Source organism: Cuculus canorus, chromosome 4, assembly GCF_017976375.1.
Source record: "Cuculus canorus isolate bCucCan1 chromosome 4, bCucCan1.pri, whole genome shotgun sequence".
Lineage (NCBI taxonomy): Eukaryota > Metazoa > Chordata > Aves > Cuculiformes > Cuculidae > Cuculus > Cuculus canorus.
The window spans coordinates 46,712,978-46,734,608 of record NC_071404.1 but is presented as its reverse complement, the minus strand read 5'-3'; the positions used below and the strand labels follow the sequence as shown (position 1 = coordinate 46,734,608).

Below are 21,631 nucleotides of genomic sequence, written 5' to 3'. Positions count from 1 at the left end.
GTAAGCTTTTGCACTTGTACCATGGAAGTACACAGTACCTTCAGCTATGCAGTCCTACAACCTTTCAAGGGTCTGCTGCAGAAAACCAAATTTCAGTTCTCACAGAACAGAAAATTTGCCTTAGAAGTTCAATCTGACTTCTTTTCTGTAAGAACAGTTTTTCAGCTCACATAAACTTTTTTTTAGATAGTAAAATATGTCTTCCTGGTCACTGATGAGCTCCCCAAACCTGGATCCTTTGAGAACTCAGTGTGATTGGGAACTCACGAAGTAAGCAAGAATCTTCAGATGCATCATGTGGTCTAGAAAGAATCTCTTTCGAGGGGACTAGAGAGGTCTGGTGATGTGTGTTTCCTTGGTGGCAGGAAATTCGTAAGTGAGACAGTTGAAGTACAGAGCAGCTACTCTTTTTCGTGGATCTTTTCTCCCAAACGCTCTAAAGAAATCAAAACACTTTATTTGTCTGCTAGCTAAAAAAACCCTACAGCTTGAAGCATAGTAGTGTTGGTTTGATACTATGAGTTGCAGAGCACCCATTCCTTCCCATGTGAAAAAAAACTCATGAAGAACAGAGGAAATGGCACAGAATATCCTGGGAGCTGCAAAGGCAGGCTGAGTAAGGGCAAGATTCTTGTTGCATTCCCAGTCCTTTCTCATTGATAGGCTAGAATTTGTTTCTGTCTTCTGGATTATTGCAGTAGAGGCAATGATGCCTGATTTTGCATCACTGTGCAAAGTTGGGCAGGCAGGAAGGAAGGCCATTGAGACTAGGGAACATGGCCCTTTACTGGGAAAATTCTGCAGTAAATGGCCTCTTTGGCCTTCCCATGGTACCTATGTCAATACTGGACCAAATGTTCCAGCAGCATCTGCTAGAAGTTCCATAAACTGCAAGACAGAGCCCAGTCTCACCAATAAGAAACAATGTCAGGGAGAGTAAGGCCAAAATAATGAAGGGTGCATCCATTTTGGGCGCCTGTCTTGAGATAACCAGGAACTTCCTCATCAGAGTGCTAACCACTCACATATCATTCAATGTTCAAAAGTGTTTAATTTTTCCTTAGGTTGAAGTTCTCACATCCAGCTGTGCTGCTCTGTTCTGTTGACAGTTCATGTGAATGCTCCCTAATTTGCACCAGAGCTGGTGCAAATCTATCTTGGCGAGCTGGAACTGTCAATGTAATTTCTGCAGACAGCTGTTCTCCCCAAGCCCCCGCTGTGCTGGTAGAAGAGACGCGCCACACACTGCTCATTGCTATCTCCAGTTAAAGGCTGCTGACCTGCAGATCTGTTGGCTAAACTAGGCATAGGAACGCTCGCTTGTTCTTTTAGTGAAATGCCTCCATACCAACTGCCTGGTAGTGAAGCTACTGACTTCGGTGAGTTGGTAAGTGCTTACATCAGCGGTTCTGCTAGCAAAGATGTGGAAGCAGTAAGTTTTGGAGGGGGGCCAGCTAGCATTTCCCACTAGGTTAGATGTCTGTAGGGAGAACATCTGCTTAGAGTCCAATCACTCGTCCAAGGATGAAATGAGGCAGCAGATGCTGCAGAGATTGACCCGTGTGGGATCCTCATAGATCATATTGCTTCCTGATAACTGGCCACATACCACTGCAGACTGCTTGGACCTCTGAGGAGTTCGTATCGCCTCCCATGGGTAAGCACCTCCTGATCCTCCTTCCTCAAGCTCTACTGAAGCACCTTTTTGCTGTCAGTCATACAGATGTTGTGGGAGGTAGCCACAGGACTTGGAAGGTTTGCTGTTGTTTTTCTGGAAATAAACTGATCTGCTATTCAACTTGAATTCTTCCCTTCTGCTGAAGAAACAGGTCATGTAATTAAAGACTGCATTATGGTGCATATATACAAAAGCAAACAAAATTAAAGCAGGACAATTCTAATTCTCCTACTTCCTAACTTTCCTACCTGACACTAACACTTTAATATCCTTTCAAAATGGAATTTATGAATGCAATTACAGATTTGTAGGAGTAAAATGAAGGAGGGTACAAGTTTCATCTCATCTAAGAATATTTCAATACTGACAGAGTAATGTATTTTCTCTACCTCAGGAACAGCGAAAACCTGTTTTGTCTTAAAAATCTTGGTCAGACACCTAGCATAGAAAATTTCAGCCCAGGATGCTAAAGCTTAAGGAAATCACAGGGACATAAGAAAAATCTTGTAATAGAAAGGCACAGTAATGAGTCCCCCTTCCACAGCATTTCCATCCATTGTCTTGTTTTTCTACTAATAGTATATGATTAGCAGTTTTGTGAAATACCGCATTTAGACATTCTGAAGCCCATTAAAAATGTCAGACCTTTATATACTTTAGGATTTGTTCATTCCACTTTATCCAGTAACGGAAAACTACCCTTACATGACAGAGCATAAGATATGCCTGTGTATTCTCCCTCTGTTTGGGACCTCTTCAACCCTGTGGTCTCTCGGACTAGTTAGTTGTGATCTGGTGCTGCAAAATTTTGGAGGTGTTAGCGAACCTCTTATTACAGAGTAAGTTGAGTCTAGTGATTTGGTCATTAAAGGGCTCCAGGGCTGCCAGCGCTCTCAGAGCAGCTGAGCCTGGCATCCCCACTGGGCACAGGCAGAGAAACCTGCTGAGCCTCCTGCCCCACCATCACTCTAGAGCACCACCTAAGGTTTTGGATGCAGGAGAATGTGCCAGCCTGTCCGGGTTGCTTTTATCGCAATCAATGGCTGAAACCAGGAACACCATCCAGCTGTGGCTCCAGGTGTGTGTTTTAGCCACATGCTGGCTCCATCCAGGGATGAGATCTGGGTCTTTGCTGCCAATCTACTTTCAGATGTGGTGGGGAGATGGGAGTATTGTTGCCTCGTGAGTGCACTGAATGGAAGCCCCAAGGTACACACCCCAAGCCCACTTCAGAGTGAGCAACCCTCTGAAACTCCTTCCTCTCTCTCAGAGGCTCATGCAGCTCTGACACCCACTCTGCTGCTCACACATGTCACTTGGAGAAAACCAATGCCACAACAGGTGCTTTGCAAATTCCATAGCAACCGTTAGCTTGACAGTGGTAAAAAAAAACGCACAGAACTCAGTTTTATTTCAGGCTGTGAAGGAGAAGGAAGGGCCCCACATCCTGGGGGAGAGGAGGTCATGGTGACAGGAGGGGAACAACTGTCACAGGGAGTGTGAGGACATACTCGCTTTCAGGGCTGGCCAAAGGAAGGGAAAAGTGGGGGTACAGAATATGAGCCCTCACAGCAAATGAAAAGATGTGCCAACAGATTTTACCTCATGTTAGTGAGCTGAAAATGAGATGCACAAGGAATATGAAAGAACAATAAGCTCTGTCATTTGTATGAATGTTAAGCTTCGTATAAATAACATCCTTTCTAACTTGGATTTCATTTTTAGTAATACACTGGTACGCACAATGAGGAACAGGATCATGGCCAGGTCTGCATGGAAGAGAACCTCAGTTTCAGGAAAATGGGCTCCTTGCAAATCCTTGGTTCAGCTTGCATGTTTTCATTTGCTTGAATTTAAACTCTAGAATGAGCATGGCAGATACAAAACCACTGCTGTTAAACTGCAAAGCCATTTCCCAGAACTGCTGTAGCTGAAGGAAGGTAATTTACAGCGCAAATAATAATTAAAACAAACTGTAAGTAATTAAAGTTGCTAGAGCAGTCATTGCAATGAACAACTGTTTCAAGCAACACCAAATATGCCCAGGTCCTTTACTTCCTTGGGCAGAGATGATTTTCTTTCTCCATGCCCGGTTGCTGCTATCATGGGCTATCTGTGCAATACACATCAATTCAGACACCTTACCTTTGCTGCTGGGCTGCAGAGATAAAGGAACACACGGCGCACCCACCAGGCAGCGCTGGCACAGAGACCCAGTGCCTGATGGTGGAGGTGTAGCGACATGGAGGCACAAAGCACACATCCCACAGATTGTCAAACCCACAGGTGATGACAAGAAATTCAGAAATGAATATTTTTCCCCTGAAGATTAAAGCTAGTGGTGGTGGAATTTCAACTGTTTTCTTAACTTTTTGTTAATTTTAATTAATTTCAATAATACAGCAAATATATATTGAAGGTATGGCAATAACATCTGACAATAAATTACACACAATAGAAAAAAGTATAGGGACGGAGAAGCCTGTGAAGACAAAGTGAGAACTTCAGAACATTTTGCTCTGGAGCCCAGGCAGGGCTAAACACGAGACTTTGTGCAGCTTCTGCAGCTTAACCCGTTCCCTGTAGCTTCCCCCCTACGTCACTCACATGGAGCTGCAGACAAAAGCGAAGTTCTGCTTCCCAGCCTCACCTGTCTTCCAGTGTCTGTAGCATGGTTTTAAAATAAACCACCAAACATGGTATTATAAATCACAGAATTGTTCAGGTTGGAAAAGACCTTTAAGATCATTGAGTCCAACTGTAAACCTCACACTGCCAAGTTCACCATTAAACCATTTCCCCAAGTGCCACATCTACCTGTCTTTTAAATACCCCCAGGAATGCTGACTCCACCACTTCCCTGGGCAACCTGTTCAAATGCTTGACAACTCTTTCAGTTAAATAATTTTTTCCCAATATCCAATCTAAACCTCCTCTGCTGCAACTTGAGGGCATTTCCTCTTGTCCTATCACTTGTTACTTGGGAGAAGAGATCAATGCCCACCTGACTACAACCTCCTTTCAGGTAGTTGTAGACAGTGATAACATCTCCCCTCAGCCTCCTTTTCTCCAGACTAAACAATCACAGTTCCCTCAGTGGCCTCTCATAAGACTTGTTCTCCATGCCCTTCACCAGCTTTGTTGCCCTCCTCTGGATGTGCTCCAGCAATTTGATGAACACAGTATTTGAGGTGCAGTCTCTCAGTAGTACTGAGTATAGGGTGAAAATCTGTTCCTAGTGTTACTGGCCACATCATTTCTGATACAAGCCAGGTTGCCATTGGCCTTCTTGGCCACTTGGGCACACTGCTGCATCATGTTCAGCTGGCTGTCAACCAACACCCCCGGGTCCTTTCCTGCAGAGCTGCTTTCCAGCCACACTTCCTGAAGCCTGTAGCGCTGCACGGGGTTGTTGTTACTGAACTGCAAACCACTTGACATTGTTGAACTTCATACAATTAGCCTTGGCCCATCGATCCAGCCTCTCCAAATCATAGAATGGGTTAGGTTGGAATGGGCCTTAAAGATCACCCAGTTCCAACCCCCCTGCCATGGGCAGGGACACCTCCCACCAAACCTGGGCTGCTCAAGGGCCCATCCAACCTGGCCTTAAACACCTCCAGGGATGGGGCAGCCACAACTTCCCTGGAAAACCTGTTCCTCACCATCCTCATAGTGAAGAATTTCTTCCTAATGTCTACTCTAAATCTTCCCCCTTCCAATTTAAAGCCATTCCCTCTTGTCCTATCACCATATGCCCTTGTAAAAAGCCCCTCCCCGGTTTCTCATAGCCACCTTCAGATACAGATGATAGAATCACTAGATTGGAAAAGACCTCTGAGATCGTTGAGTCCAACCTTCCTTGTCTGCTCCTAAATCATGTCACCAAGCACTTTATCTACCTGCTTTTTTAAATCCCTACAGCGATGTTGACTCAACCACTCCCTGGGCAGCCTCTGCCAGTGCTTGACAACCCTTTCCATGAACAATTTTTTCCTGATGTCCAGCCTGAACCTCCCATGGCAGAGCTTGAGGCTGTTTGCTCTTGTCCTGTCCCCCGTCTCTTGGGAGAAGAGGCCAGCTCCCTCCTCTCCACAACCTCCTTTCAGGTAGTTGCAGGGAGCAATAAGGTCTCCCCTCAGTCTCCTCTTCTCCAGGCTAAACAACCCCAGTTCCCTCGGCCGCTCCTCATAACACTTGTTCTCCAGCCCCTTCCCCAGCTTCGTTGCCCTTCTCTGCACACTCTCCAGCACCTCAATATCTTTCTTGCAGCTTAAATCATGCCCACAACTAGAGAGACGCCATCGCTCGCTCCCTGGCGCTCAGCCCGGGTTTCCCATAAGCTCAGGACCCTTTCCAGGGCTGCCTGCCCTGGCCTCAGCTCCCCCAACAACACAACAGCCACGGCCCCCCTCACACCCATCTGCCCGCACCGTGCGGGGCGGTCGCAGCGCTGGGGATGGGGGGACGGACACACGGCACAGCCCCGCCCCCTCCCTCCTCCCCCCTCCCAACCCGGAAGGGCGCGCGCTGCCCGCTGCGCGCGCGCGACCCGCGTGGCGCCGGAATCAATCGAGCTCCGCGCCGCTCCCTGAGCCGGGGACGGCATGGTAAGCGGCTCCTCCTGGAGCGGTTGGAGAGGAGGCCAGGAAGGTGATGGGAGGAGTGAAGCATCTCCCGTACGAGGACAGGCTGAGAGAGATGAGCTTGTTAAGCCTGGAAAAGAGAAAGCTCCGGGGAGACCTTATAGCGACCTTCCAGTACTTAAAGGGGCCCCAGGAAAGATGGAGACGGACTCTTTATCAGAGAGTGCAGGGATAGGACGAGGGAGAACGATTTTAAGATGAAAGAGCAGCAGATTTGGATTAGATATGAGAAATATTTTTTTTTACTTAACATAAGAAGGGTATGGAGCTGTCGGAACGGGTCTAGAGGAGGCTACAAAGATGATCAGAGGGCTGAAGCATCTTCCATACAAGGACAGGCTGAGAGAGTTGGGCTTGTTCAGCCTGGAGAAGAGAAGGCTCCAGGGAGATCTTATAGTGACCTTCCAGTACCTGAAGGGGCTACAAGAAAGCTGGGAGGGACTGTTTACAAAGGCTTGTAGTGATAGGGCTAGGGGCAGTGGGTATGAACGGGAGAGGGGCAGATTTAGGAGCAGACAAGGAAGGTTGGACTCAACAATCTCAGAGGTCTTTTCCAACCTAGTAATTCTATCATCTGTATCTGAAGGTGGCTATAAGAAACCGGGGAGGCGCTTTTTACAAGGGCAAGGGTGATAGGACAAGAGGGAATGGCTTTAAATTGGAAGGGGGAAGATTTAGAGTAGACATTAGGAAGAAATTCTTCACAATGAGGATGGTGAGGCACTGGCACAGGTTTCCCAGGGAAGTTGTGGCTGCCCCATCCCTGGAGGTGTTCAGGGCCAGGTTGGATGGGCCCTTGAGCAGCCCAGGTTTGGTGGGAGGTGTCTCTGCCCATGGCAGGGGGCTTGGAATTATCATTAGGGTCCCTTCCAACCCAACCTATTCTATGATTCTATGAATGTAAATTTACTTGCAAGAGCAAGCCCTGTAACTAGAGCTTGATGCAGGCGCAGCACCCGCTGGTCTCACTGACTCCCGCAAGAGGAAGTGGATGGCCATCCAGCTACCTGTGTGTGAACAGGCTGAGCTGTGCCCTGGCCCTAGTGGTGCGGAGGCTGGTGCAAGCAGGAGGAATTGTCACTGGGCGGCTTCAGGGCACTGTGGGCTTGTGACTGCCTTCACTAGCAAGAGTGATGGTGAAATTGATAGGCCTGGTGTGTTTGGTAATGGTGGTGTGGAACATCTGGCAAAGATGCAGGATAGGGACATCAACATGAAAATTAATAGAATTTATCTAGAAAACACAGTAACTTGCTACTTCTCTCTCTGTTGGAGTGCTGCTGCAAAACTGGGCACCTGAGGGACATAGCTAACAAGCATGTGCTTTCAGAAACACCACTGAAATTTCACACCATGTGCATACAGGTGTTGTTCCTGTTGCAGCTGATGGTGTTAAGGCTGTTTGGGAAGGAAGGGAGAAAGATCAGTCTGTTTTTCCTTCATGCTTCTACTTGCATGTATATGGCAGCTCCAGGTTCTAATCCTGTGACATACTGGTGTCATAGGAGAGGTCATCACTAGCTGAAGCGGGAGGGAGGAGACTTAAAAGCACATTAGTAGTGCTTTTGTTAAATATAATAGAGAACGGCTTCTGTTCATGTCTGTGTGTTATTGTAGCCGCATAAGCTGGTTTCTAAACGTATTTTTAAAAATCTAAATCAATCTGGCCATTTTACTCTTGATACAATTTTTAAGTATTTTGCTACCCTGCCATGTGATTAATTTAAGAAGCAGCGCTTAAAAAGTGGTATCAACTCCATTTTGCTGGGACTTGGAAACAAACCCATGTCATCTTTCTCAAAGCACCATATTGTTAGAATCCCCACTTCCATTGACTGAAGGGCAAATCTGTTTATGCCTTTTTTTTTCCTCCCTAAAAAGGAGACCTTTTTCTGACCACATCCTATTTTGGTCTTTCTATTCCCCTTTCAATTTCCTGTAGCTGCAGGCAGCAGTGCAAGGTCTAGCAGCCTGCTAAACAGAGAGTGGAGCAAGGGGACGCACTCCCAATTCACCTTATGGCCACTGTTTTAGGTTGTTGAGGGCTATACTGAACACTAATAATAAAACTGTAATTCCCTGTCAGATATTTTATATTCTAATATTACAAGAGGCATGTCAAAATAGTGTCTCTGAAAGTGATTAGAGGAGGATATTTCTCAGTTTTGTATTACTAGTAGCAGTATGCCAGTAATCGTTGCTGCGTTTTGCTACTATTTCTGTCCATGTTATTTAGTGCTTGGTCACACAACTGCAGATGAAAGAAACACAGTTTTAAAAATGTGACCTTGAAGTTATAGAGTTGGGTAGGAAATTTGAAGAAAGACATAGTACCTGAAAATGCACTTTACCTCTTTAAAAAAAACCTGAATGGCCTGCATCTTTTAGAGAAACATCAGTCTCTCCTTAACACAAGGTAAACAATTCTGAACTCAAAAAGCAAAAGACGTTCCTTCTCATCTTTTCAAGGACTATTAAACATCTGGGCAAATTGCTGAGAATAGCTATAAATACATGTTTTTAATCTAGTATGGCAAAACAAGGAACTGTGTGGGTATGCCGGGAAACATCGAGGCTTGAGCTGGATTAGGTTACATGAAAGGTTAGCTCCAAACTTAGAATATAGATCCATCAGGTAAATAGACTGCAGGTCGATTAGCTTGGTGTAATGATTGTTTGGGAAGAAGTTTATTTGAAAGTTGGGGGTTCGTGGCAAGGTATGTTAAAGGATGGCAAATAGAAATAAATGGATTTGAATTCTGAGTGAATGTCAATTATTCAAAGGGCTGAATGTGTTGGTGTTTTTTTTCCTGTTCTAGTCCAAGAAAAAAGGTCTGAGCTTTGAGGAGAAGAGAGCCCGCATGCTGGAGATCTTTTTTGAAACAGTAGGTAACCTGTAATTATCCTACATTTACACTAAGAAGGAGCTTATTGTAGCTGCAGATGAACTCTCTCTGTCCTGCTGTGCAGTTGACTGATGCTATGTCACCAATGTATAAACTAAGAGGCAGAACTTGATTCGTGTAGTTTCTGATCAAGTGGCTCGTCCCCAGGTAGAGCCAAGGCGTGAAGATGCATGGATAGTGTTAAGTGCTTTATGTGCTCCCTAGCCAAATCGTCTCATTTGGGGTCTGTTACTATCAGAGTGATAATAAGAGATCAGGAAATGTGTCACTGCAGTTTATGGCAGGAGTAAGAAATGTGAGCATTAGAGAAGATGAGAGAAGAACTGGAAGAGGTCACTGGAGAGAAGAATCCTGGAGATCCAAAAGCAGATCTACAATGATATTGATGACATATGTAATTCACAGTGTTTCACCTTTTAAGAAGATTATTGTGACATTTAAGTACTTGAGCAAAGTGGTGCATGTGGTGTTGACAATCTAACCTGGGCTCTGCCCTAACTTGAGACACAATATGGTGGCTTTGGAGCAGCAATGAAAAGAATAGGCTTGTTACAGTAATAGTCTTTTTTATTACTATTTGATTCTCAGAATGTTCTAATTCTATTGAGGGATATGCAGCCTGTTCCCTAGCAAAATATAAACATGCAATGTATTTCTTGCTTGCTTTCGTTGGCATTGATTTAGTGTAAAAACACTCAAGCATGGATGATGCTGTCATTTGGAACTGAAGTGTCTTTTATGTTTTGCACAGAAAGATGTGTTCCAGTTGAAGGATATAGAGAAGATTGCTCCAAAAGAAAAAGGGATTAGTAAGTGTTTACAAATGTTATTTCTCTTGAGCCATTAAGCATTCTTGAGACAGGTCATACAGTGTAAGTTTTCCTGGCTACATTTCTAGTTTTGTGCTTGTAATAATGGAATAAATAACAGGAAAGGGAGACTGGTCAATGGCAGGGCCGTAGTCTTAAAAGTGACATCAACAGCAGATTCCTACCTCAGTTTGCTAATGTTTGTCTCACTTATGTTAGATCTTATGGCTAAAATGGGAGTTTATTAAAATGTCACAGCTAACTCCAGGTAAGCCACTAAAACATGGGATGGTTTGTTCGAGGGTTTGAGATACCTAACTTGCAGTGACTTTCAGTCTACGAAATTTTTATGTGTACCCAGGTAGGGATCAGAGGATTTAAATACTTTTCTGTAATTCTACACATATCTTAGAATACCAGTCCAGATGTACACAATCAGTGTTTTGTTGTGTTCCCACCCTCCCCTCCAAAAAAAAAAAATACTTGGACAGCGGCAAGTGGAAGAGATTTGTCTTTTCAGTGAAAGTCTTCCTGCTGAGATCCATTGGTTTAGCATTAGGTCCGAGAGGATTTATCTTAGGCTTCTGATGAGACGTGGTGCTGTCTTTATAGGTTTTTCGATGTCTAATTGTGATTTGTAGGAAGAAGATGCAAAACTGTAAATACAACCAATGGAATTTTGTATTTAAAAATTTGGACTGTAGAGTTTCTAAAACCATTAACACCTTTGAATAGTCCAAATTTAGACTGGAAATTGGAAGTCAGACACATAAATTAGCTCAACAATCTTTATATCTGCAACAGTTGAGGATGATAATAACTCCTTTGCTTTGTTGAACAGGTGTCATTTTTTAAATGGTGAATTATAGCACACATTTGCTAGGAAATGAACAATTATGTTCAGAAATGTTTTGGATTGCAGATGATTTTCTATAGTGGAACTGAATATAATCAGAAGTAAAATCTGGCCCTTGTGAGTCTGTAGACAGATGGCTTTAGTGCCTCTGCTGCTGTTAAACGCTTTGATAAGCATTACAAAGTGAAATGTAATTATACTCCTAATCAAGAAAGTTTAAGTTAATACATTTTAGAATTAAGATTTCAAGACAATTTCTCAAGTACCCTCTCATGAATTTGTTATGGTGTTGTACTGTGATGTGCATGTATGTTTTATGATACTCATGAGTAGTGTTTTACAAACATCTGGTAGCTGACTGCACAGAATAGCAGCTTTTATGTATAAACTGCTGATTTCAAAGAGATTCATCCCTTCAAGTGCAGCATCAGGCATGGTGTTCTCTTGAAATCTTCCACCTAGGTGACATTATAGTAAAATATTCATACAAATGATTGTATGATAAGGTCATGGCTTATGATATCTGTAATTCTCCACAGTTTAGATGCTATGTGGTTCTAATTTGATATTTTTGCTTTTATTAGCCTCGATGTCAGTGAAAGAGATTCTGCAAAGCTTAGTTGATGATGGCATGGTGGATACTGATAGAATTGGAACTTCGAATTATTTCTGGGCTTTTCCAAGTAAAGCTCTTCATTCCAGGAAGCGTAAATTGGCAGAATTGGAGTCACAGGTAAATCTATTTTAAGGAAAGTACCTGTTTACCTGAATGGGTTTGCTTTTTTTCTTATACTCTTTTGTCAATCTTGTTTGTATCACGCTCTCTCACATGTGCACATGTACATGTGCATGCATACACAGATTTTGCTATAGGAATCATCTGACACTCATAGTATGACGTTCCTATTATCTTGCTATCACATCAGAAAAGTTTTGAAGGTTCTTGTTGGAGCTTGAGAAGACTTCTTATCTGTTTGATGCTGAAAGCATGTTATTCATGATGCAAAACATCATTTAAGGACTTCCCCAATATGTTTAGGCAGCATATGCTTTTATGTATCTTTTATATAATGTAGGCCATATTGTGGGCATGATCTAAAAGACATAAGAGTACTGAAATGCGTAACCCAAGTAAATGTGGCAGTGGTTCCTATTTATGGTCATTTTGCTTTCCTCTCTGCTTGTATTGGTAGCTTAATTTGTTAGCACTTCTGTAGTCCTATATTGCAAGTTTATTAGGAGAGGAGAGCACATTTGTCATGATCTTGTGCAGAAGAGCGAGACATCTTTTGTTGCACCATTGCCGTTCTGTTGATCTGATTCTTAGGAACTGTCTTTCTTGCTTCTTTTAATTTGGGAAAGAATCTATTCACTAGTTTATTGGGAACTGGAATTAAGAAGAATGATAAACTAGCTCTATGGTCTGATTGCACCACAACACTGCCAACTTTTCCCATGCTTATTTAGTATTATGTCAATTCATCGAAGAATCATGTGAATTCATGTCAAGTTATTGCTAGCACCTGAACGTTTTTATAGACATTTTTTCTTCAGGCACAGCTCTAGTATCATCATTGCCATCTTCTGTACTTCATTGTCAACTTCAGCCACTTCTTTGAAGCTTCAAATTAATTGTATAAAAAAAACCACGCTTTTTCCCCCAACTTGTCTTGAAAAAACAGTTTGTGAATCTGAAGACTCTTCACTGAAGCAGACTAAATAGCCTGATCAATGCAGCTAAAATTGCTTGTTTATGTGTGACGTATAGTGTGACCAGCTAAGAGGTAACCTTACCAGTTATCCCTTGCTCTGCTGTCGTTGCTTGTAAAACTTAAGTCATTACTAAATTTAAAGAGCTCATTCTGCGGTTGTGTTTTAACCAACATAGGACCATTTACCTTTGCCCTGAACATTTTCATTACTGGCCTGGGTGCTCTATATGGCTGTCTGAAGGTATTTTGTGTGTCTGCTTGCACAGAACTGGCAGAAGGAGAGAGTTCTGTTGCTCTCTCACATGCCCAATGCATTTGCTGCAGTTTTCAAGATCAAGAATAAGATGTGCTAGAACTTGGCACATCTTTTCTCCTCGTTCACTAATTCACATCATTTTTATGATCTAGTGGTATATTCAGGGCTCTGTGGCAGTAGGGGGGGGAAGTACTACTGTCCTCCCCATCATTAACTGGAACTGTGTGTTGACAGCTTTTCAGACACATGCTTTGGATCAGTTAGAAAGTGCCTCTTGAGATAGCTCTTTTGGTACTGTATGAGTCATAAAAATTATTGACTCTCTAATTTCAGGTTCTGCCACTGATTTGGTCTATGTTTTGGGTAACGTTCTCAGCATCTCAGATGACCTACTAGTATCACAGATATACACTGTACCTTGTGCCTACTGGGGTTTGGTTAATATGAAGTTGTCCCACTTACAATTTTGTCTGCTCCTTTACTGCCTTTGTTCTCAGAACTCAAAATTTGAGTCCAGACATGAAAAACTTCCTTGATTTAGCTGGATATGCTTGTACTATTTTCAGATGTGACTGGACTTAAATTCATCTTTATTGACTAGTAGTAGCAGTGCAATGATTCCTGCTTCAGCGAAGTTTTGTTTATCTGAAATAGGACATCAGTTGAACTCTGCACTGTCTTGGAAATGACTTTCCTAGTAGAGTTACTCAATGTATAGTATATTCACATGAGTTTTAGACCAGGCTACTTACTCTGCCAGAACATAAATACTAACTGAGCATTTACTTCTCTGCCTGAACACTTGCATACCTGAAACTCCTGCTTTGTTCACCAAGCACCCTGGTGCCACTGTCTTGCTCAATACAAATGATTTGCTCTTGGATACTTCCTGGTTTTGCCATATTATAGCCAAGCAGTTGGATGAAGGAGTTTAAATTTGTTTTGTTTGCCATTGGGCCCAGCCCCATCATGAATTTTAAAGGTAATTGATGAAGTAGATCTCTGGCATGCTCTGATGAATATCTTCCTTGGAATGTCTTGCAGAATCTGCCTAATGTGCTCAACCATAACTAGCCAGGAGTTATCTGTGAACGTAGCTGTACAGCTTTAAATGTACTGTTACATTATTAAACGTAAAGCCATCTACTAATATGGAATTATAATAGGCATGTAGTTATTGTATTGTAATGTTATTTTATCGATATTTCTGTGTAGGAAATAAGCAATGCTGATCTAAACAGTTTTGTAATGTGGAACTGTTCCAGCTGAAAGAAATAGTTTTGTTACCAGACCCTTATTTGCAAACCAAGTCCTGCCCCTAACATATGGGCTTACTGATATAAGAGCTCTCTTTAGAGTTCTTAAAATTACTTATATTCATTACCTTGCTTTTCTGATGAGAATGGAAATGTTTCAGTATTTCAGGGAAAATCATTTTCACTAGCTGAAAATACCTTCTGTATTGACACAGTGGAAAGGTGGCATTTTCAATGAATAGCGCTCTGAACATTTTTACAAGATGATAACAGATTCTGTCTGTGAGTTCACATTAGCTATTTTAGTATTTGTGTTCTTCTTGATGTGAATGCATACAGATTTTCTTGAGGGTTTCTAAATCCGTGTCACCAAGTCTCACAAAACTTCTTGTCAGAACATGCAAAGCAGAGGAAGAAAGTAAGCTATTGTACCATTTCTGTTGCACATTGCCTGTCTTTGATCATTCCTCTGTGCAACTTGTGGCATGCTGAGAGACATGTTTTCTTTCTGTGTTTGTCCAGAATGCTTGTTAACTGCATGAGTTTGTCTTTCTTCAGCAGTTAAAATCTGGAATCAAGCCACTGCACTTAAGGCACAAGTTTGAAAATCTAGCAGCTCAGCTCAAACTGTCTTGAAGGCTTTTTACCAGGAGGTGATATCTTTGTTTTCTGAGGGCGGGGGTAAGTAGTGAAGGGAAAAGGGTGACCGCAAATGCTGAACTTGAGCATTTGAAAATAACGTGGAGGAACAGAACGAGCTTCTCCATGATGCAAATTCTTCTATTAATTCATAGGGTCAAGGCTTATTTTTGACTGGTTGGGCTTGCCACCAGACCTTTTGCCTGGGTGCTTCATAATGTTTTAGCTAAGTTGCTCATAGCTCTCTGCGTCTTACAGAGCTTATGATCTTGAGGAGGCTGGTTTGGGAATGGTTCTTGAAGGAGATCTTTTGTTTCAGATTTTCTAGTGATTATTGAGCCACACCCTTACTTAGAGACTCAGTAGCAAAGAAATCTGACTCAGTGTGAAAGGCAACCTAGTTTTGTTTGAAATTACTCCTCGCAGTAGTTGTGTATGTCCTAGATTTTTTGGGGGGAAGATTTATTATGTCATCAGTGTGATCCCTCTGTGCAGGGATAAGACGATTAAAGCAGTGCTTGAAATAAAGTTTCTTTTGACAACTCCCTACTCCCCTCTTTGAAATTGCTTTGGTAGGGGTTTGGAGAGAGGCACTAACCCCTAAACTGATATATATGGCAAATCTTGTGCTGATCTGATTAGGGTTAGGATCTTGGTGTGGCGCTCTGACCTAGGGTTACTATTTGGACTTGTTTCTGTGAAAAGCAAGGTCAGCTAATGTCTTTAGTTTGTGTAGCATCTGCTGCAATTTTATTCTCTGATAGCTCACAGGGCAAGAATTGCCATGTAGGCCCCTAAGGATCTTGTATTGATTTGTTTTGCAGTGGCATGGCTGCCCTTAAGAGTTTTGCCTTCTGCCAGATGCTTATTCTCCACCTCTCGGTTATCCTTATGAAACTACTGAAAAAAAGTTAAAGGTGTTGGAAGTTGCATTTTGTTTAGATGGGTTTATGGCTGCATTGGTACAGCTATGAGATGTTGAAACTAGAGCAAGGGTGTGGATTGAAAGGGGTTGTTTTAACAAGGTTTATAAGTGGAGAAACTTTCAATGGAACTTAACCTTGTTGAGAGAACTCTGGAAGCTTTATGACAGGGTGTTTGGGTTTTTTCCCTTCCATAAGAAAAGGTGAAAGGATGTGGTTTCATTCTTTATTGATGTTTTCCTGGCAGTCAGGTTCTGGAGTATTGAATTACCTATGATCAATTATATTATGACAAAATGAGATGTTTATTCTTGGCATAACAATACTGGTAGTTAGAGTTTTTATTAAACTAAGGAAGAATTTGACCTGTGCAGTGTAAGCAGGAAGATCATAATTTATTGATGATTCTGCTGCCTTTTGTTGATTTCATAGCAGGCATAAAATAAGGAGACTGGAGATGACTGTGATTAACATGCTGGAGTTGCTCATGTTCCATCTCAGGCAAGAACTGTTAATACGTTTTATACAATTAGCCCCCTTGCATGTTTGTTTTTTATATTGTTCCGATATGCATGTTGCTACAGAAGGAATATAAATGTGAAGGATATATTGCCTACTGAAGAAGAGAATGCACTTATGCAACCAAAACCTTGACAACAGTTTTATCCGCTAAGAAATGGTGCATCAGTACGTGAGGAAAAGAGAAACCTTTCTGATGTAACCTTAGTATAAATGGATTCAGCTTGGTTTTCTTTCACATTTTCTTCTATGTCTTTGGAAGAATACTTGAAAGTGTGCTGTCTTGTTTTAGGTAAGGGGAATTAATGCTTGTTTGCATTTCGCTTTATAGTGTCTTGAATTAACTGTTATTTAAAGTATCTAGTTACAGAGAGGCCTTTTTCACCTAAGAGCTGACGAATCTGCAACACACAACCCTCAGACACCATAAGGAGTGTCCCATCTCTCCAGCGTGTTGTCTTCCATAGCCAGCATGCCCTGGGGGAACTGACACTACAGGGCTTAAGGGAAACAGAAGCAATTTAAGTGATCCTTGGTGACATCGAAGAGTGTCTGGCATTTAGTATTGCAGGGATATATGCTCGAACAATAAGGTCATAAAGGGTTGACACAACATAATTTAATATCGCAAGCAATCCCAAGCACAATTAAAGGCTGGGCAAAGAAAGGATTGAGAATAGCCCTGAGCAGAAGGTCTTGGGAGTGCTGGTGATTGAGAAGCTGGACATGAGCCAGCAATGTGCACTTGCAGCCCAGAAAGCCAACCGTATCCTGAGATACATCAAAAGGAGTGTGAGCAGCAGATCAAGGGAGGCGATTCTGCCCCTCTACTCTGCTCTTGTGAGACCACACCTGGAGCACTGTGTTCATTTTAGGAGTCCTCAGCACAGGAAGGACATAGCTCTGTTGGAGTGAGTCCAGAGAAGGGCCTTGAAGATGATCAGAGAGCTGGAGCCACCTCCCTTATATGAGCAGGCTGAGAGAGTTGGTCTCATTCAGCCTAGAGAAGAGAAGGCTCCAGGGAGACCTTATAGTGGCCTTTCAGTACTTACTTAAAGGGGACTACAGGAAAGGTGAGGAGAGACTCTTTATCACAGAGTGCAGTGGTGGGACAAGAAGTAATGGTTTTAAGCTGAAAGAAGGGTGATTTAGATAAGATACTAGCAAGAAATTTTTTACTGTGAGGGTGGTGAGACACTACAACAGGTTGTACAGGAAAGTCATGAAGGTTTTCAAGACAATGTTGGTTGAGGCTTTGAGCAGCCTGATCCAGTGGAAGGTGTCGCTGCCCATATCAGGGGAGTTGGAACTGGATGATCTTTAAGGTCTCTTCCAACCCAAACCATTTTATGATTCCATGATTTTTGACAGATAAGGACCTGAAATATCAAGTTCTCCAAAGGTCTTGAGGTTGTTAGCATAACTATTGATACTACTGTGATCAGCAGTAGTTCAGCAGCTTGGAGAAACAACCAATTTATTTTTTTCCTCCCAATCTGGTTTTGCCACAGTTAATTTCACTGTTCAGCAGAACCATTCATTTCATTGATTTATTGTTAATTGTCACACCTTACTTCTCATGACATTGCGCTCTTGTGAGTTATTTTTTTATATTCTTAGGCTTTGCAAGGAGAAGTTTAACAGCTAACGGTTTTATGGCTGCTGTTCCTTCTGAGGCTGAACAACAGAATAGTGTCACCTTGTACTGCACCAAACATCAAACAGTCTTTATAAAGCAGGACACAGGATGGACTTCGTATGCTGTTCCCTGTGCTTGCTTCAAGATACACGTGAGCACCAAAGACTTGGGGAGACTTCCTGGCAATTTTTCTCTCACTAAGCATTGCATAGGACCAGTGTTAGTTAAGATGAAAGGGATTAGTTGATGTTTCATTCCTTAAATCCTTGCCCTAGGGTTCGTAAGAGGAGGGAATTTACCTTCTCATGACTCATATATTGAGCCAGGGGAAGAATTTAGAAATGAGTACATCCTTTGGCAGCTCCTTTTAAAAAAAAACCAAAACAATCAAAACCCAGCAAAACCGCAAGAATGAATTTGTCGAAAAGAGTGACTTCAGTTGTACCAAATTGTTTGTACTTGTGGGCATTGAAATACGAAAAGAGAAAAGATTAATTTTATTAAAAAAAAAAAAAAAGACTCAGGGAATGCTATATTAGGAAACGCTTTTTTAGGAATGCACAATATTTGAAAATAGTTAATGGAAAAAATAGTCATATTGGTGAGTAATCTGGCTTGAAGCCGCCCAGAGATGTTCGACAACATAATGAAAAGGAGAGAACCTTATTTGTTCAGAATGCACACGGAAAATTTTGAGTTTTCACCATCAGAAAATTCTTTCAAGACTGGTTTATTTCTGTCCTTTTAGATATATTTTCTGTCCTTTAGATATATTTTTTCCCCCTCAAATACTCTGGCTGGATTACTGCATGGAAATTTGCCGAATAGAAACTGCTTGAGACCACTGACTGAAGCACAAGAAACTTCTGCTGTCCACATTAGTCTGAACAACTTCCTTCTTGATCCAATTCACTCACTGAATTGTTGGTTCCATACGGTTCAGAGGTTGATTCTGGACTGCAGGTAAGTACAAATACTCAGAGGCAGCTGGCTTAAAGGAATGAATCCTGAACTGAGATAGAAATCCACAGAGGTAGCAGATGTTCAGTGAGGACTAACAGACCTGATGGTGCTTGGAGTCAGGTGATGTTGCTCGACAAGATGTGTGTCCTGGCTGGCGCTTTGAATCAGCCAGGGAGTGCCTGTGGGACCTAGTGCTATGAAGCAAGCTTTTTGCATTGCTTTGTTGTAGTGTCCTCAGTAGATGGTGTATCAGCCTTTAACAGAGTTCCTTACACACCTCGGATCAGTATTTCAATTCGCAGCCTCTGTCAGTGATTTTGAATGCAGGGTTTGACTTGTTTTTTGTCCTCATGGCAGTGATAGACTATTCCTGGAGGTACATGTGCAACACCTTTGGAATCTGTGGCCTAATGCTTTTGATAGAGCAATTTATTTTTGTGATACAAGGTATTCATGTTATGATCAATTTAATAGCTGCAGCAATTTAGCATTCAGTATGGTTTTAAAAATACTTTTTTCATTTATTGAACATAAAGGACTTGCATACATAAAAAGTGCCTTCAGGTTTATCATGATCTTAAGCTTTGCTGAAACACTTTTTAGAAAAGATCAGAGCTATCTTTTTAGTCTGAATTTTGTGAATGGTAACATAGTTAAAGAACTGTCCTCTAGAACCAGAGAAGTACATCTGTACTTTTGCAACTAACACATGTGACTTGTGTTAGGAATTATTTATTTAGCCGTTTTTCTTTAATAAGTATGCTTACAATTTAATTTTATTAGGTTACAGAAAACATAATAAATTGTCTTTTTCCAGGAAAAATAAAGGTCTAGTTACTGAAGAGTTCTCTCTTTTAATGCCCATTATAATACATAGGCTCCATGTATTGACTAAGCAGTTATGACAGTCTGCCTGTATCCATGCTGAGTCTTCCTTTTCCCCTTACATTTATGGGCATCTTATTTAGCTTTCTACTTTATTTATTCTTCCTTGGACTGGCCTGGCTGTTTTGATCATCTGCAGCCCCTGTTTGGTTGGTGATTCCATTCCCTTCTGGCTCACCTTTTTTTCTCTCTTGCTAGTAATTAATGATGCGTACAACAGGATCAATTAGTGGCCACTCCCTGTTTTCAGCATGTGGGTTTTCATTGACCTGTATGTTTTCTTTGAAAGAAAGGACCAGACACATAAAGAAATGGCCCACTGTGAAGCCAGTGCAGTATGACTTGCTAACTTCATGCCATACGGTGGGAGCTGTAGCACTAAGAAGTATCCTAAAAGCAATAGGCTGTGAATTAGCATCATTTAAAAATTGATTATATCTGTGCTCGATTTTTGTTGATCCTGTAAAGCTCTTTCCCTGTATAAGTCTCCTGAAAGATGCTAATAAAGTTTTATTTGAAGCAGTCCAGGGGTTTTGTTACCTCGTTGCATCTTGCACTTGAAAAATGTTGATGTTTTGAAATGATTCTGAATTTAGTAAGTCCTAAAATGTCCAGTAGAGAATACTCTTCTAATGCTGTAACTTATTAGAGCCTTCTGGAATTATGTTTAATGGCATGCTACAAAGCCCTGGAGGGTATGCTTAGTTACTGCTGTCATGGCAGGCTTCTAAAAATACAGTGCTCTGGAGGCTTCTGTTAGAATTAAGCAACCTCATAATTTGCTGTTCATTAGCTGAATTTCATGCTTTTCCTTTTACTAGCTGTTAATATGCAACTAGATGGATGGCAACTGTGAAGTGTAGGTTTTCCTTTCCTGCCTTCTTGATGAGCATAAGCTAAAATTGGCATGATTTGAGAGCAATTTTTTTAAATAAAGCTGGCTCTGTAGTAACTGTAAAGATTATAAAGTAGGTTTGAAGGAATCCTCCTCTATTAAAAAGGATATGTTGCTACAGTGCCCCAGTAGTGTATATTATATAATAATTCTGATACAATGCAGGAAAAAAAACACTAGCTTTTTCTGTGAAACAGTGATTTTTTTTTAATTATTTTTTTTAGGGAATGTTATCACATGATTTACCTTTCCGTTTTGAAGAGCTTGCATACTGGCTGCTAGCTCCATTCCTGACATTGCAATGAAACGGTTGATCTGAAATGCAAAGAAATTAGGAATAAACATGGGACTCTCACTCCAGAAACCCAGTCAGATCTGGTACATATGCAGCCCTATGCCCTGCAGGTCTCCCTGTGCCCCACAGTAGGCATGGCAGATGTGAGTGACAGTTCAGCCTATCAGCAGAAACCCAGCATCCTAAGGAAGTTTAAAGCTTAGATGTTAAGTGCTATCTGGCAAACCTGGAAGTTTGCCTCTGTTGTAAGGGCAGAAGCGTCCGGCCTGAGGATAAGCTGGAGGCAATACTACTTTCAAGCCTGGTTTTAATGGAGGCAGTGAGTTGTAATCTCGTTTAATTGGAACTCTGACTTTCACCTTAAAATCTTGTCATTCAATTAATGTAGCATATTTTACTTTAGAAAATCAGCATGCATGCATGCATGCAGAAATAAAAATACTAGCATGCAATCATATGTCTCGCTTCATAGTATTTTCATCTTCTGAAAGAAATGAAATTAAAAAAAAACGAGTATAAAAACAAAATGTGTGAAGTTAGTTTGAGGCAGAGAGACTTTAGAGAAAAGGAGTTGTCACAGTCAAACAGCTCATTAATGAACACATGGTAGTTCCATCAAAGATTATTCTTTGTATCAGGAATTTGAGGTGACTTAGTTTTCTGTCTGAGCATTACTTAAAAACAATTAAATTGGCATAGAGTGAATCTGTAAGAGTGCTGTCAAAACTCTGAGATTTGACAGATGTACTTTACT

The 21,631-nt window shown here is 41.6% G+C and overlaps 1 protein-coding gene across 2 annotated transcripts in view; it reads left to right on the top strand.

Moving 5' to 3' along the window:
- Positions 1–6,192: 6,192 nt before the first annotated feature.
- Positions 6,193–21,631, top strand: part of MND1 (meiotic nuclear divisions 1) — a 44,969-nt gene continuing 29,530 nt past the window's right edge. For both annotated transcript variants that reach the window (XM_009567181.2, XM_054066130.1), the window contains exons 1-4: positions 6,193–6,288; positions 9,144–9,209; positions 9,982–10,039; positions 11,480–11,628. In XM_009567181.2, the coding sequence (XP_009565476.2) occupies positions 6,286–6,288; positions 9,144–9,209; positions 9,982–10,039; positions 11,480–11,628 (276 nt within the window). In that variant the 5' untranslated portion in view covers positions 6,193–6,285. The remainder of the gene's footprint in view (positions 6,289–9,143; positions 9,210–9,981; positions 10,040–11,479; positions 11,629–21,631) is intronic.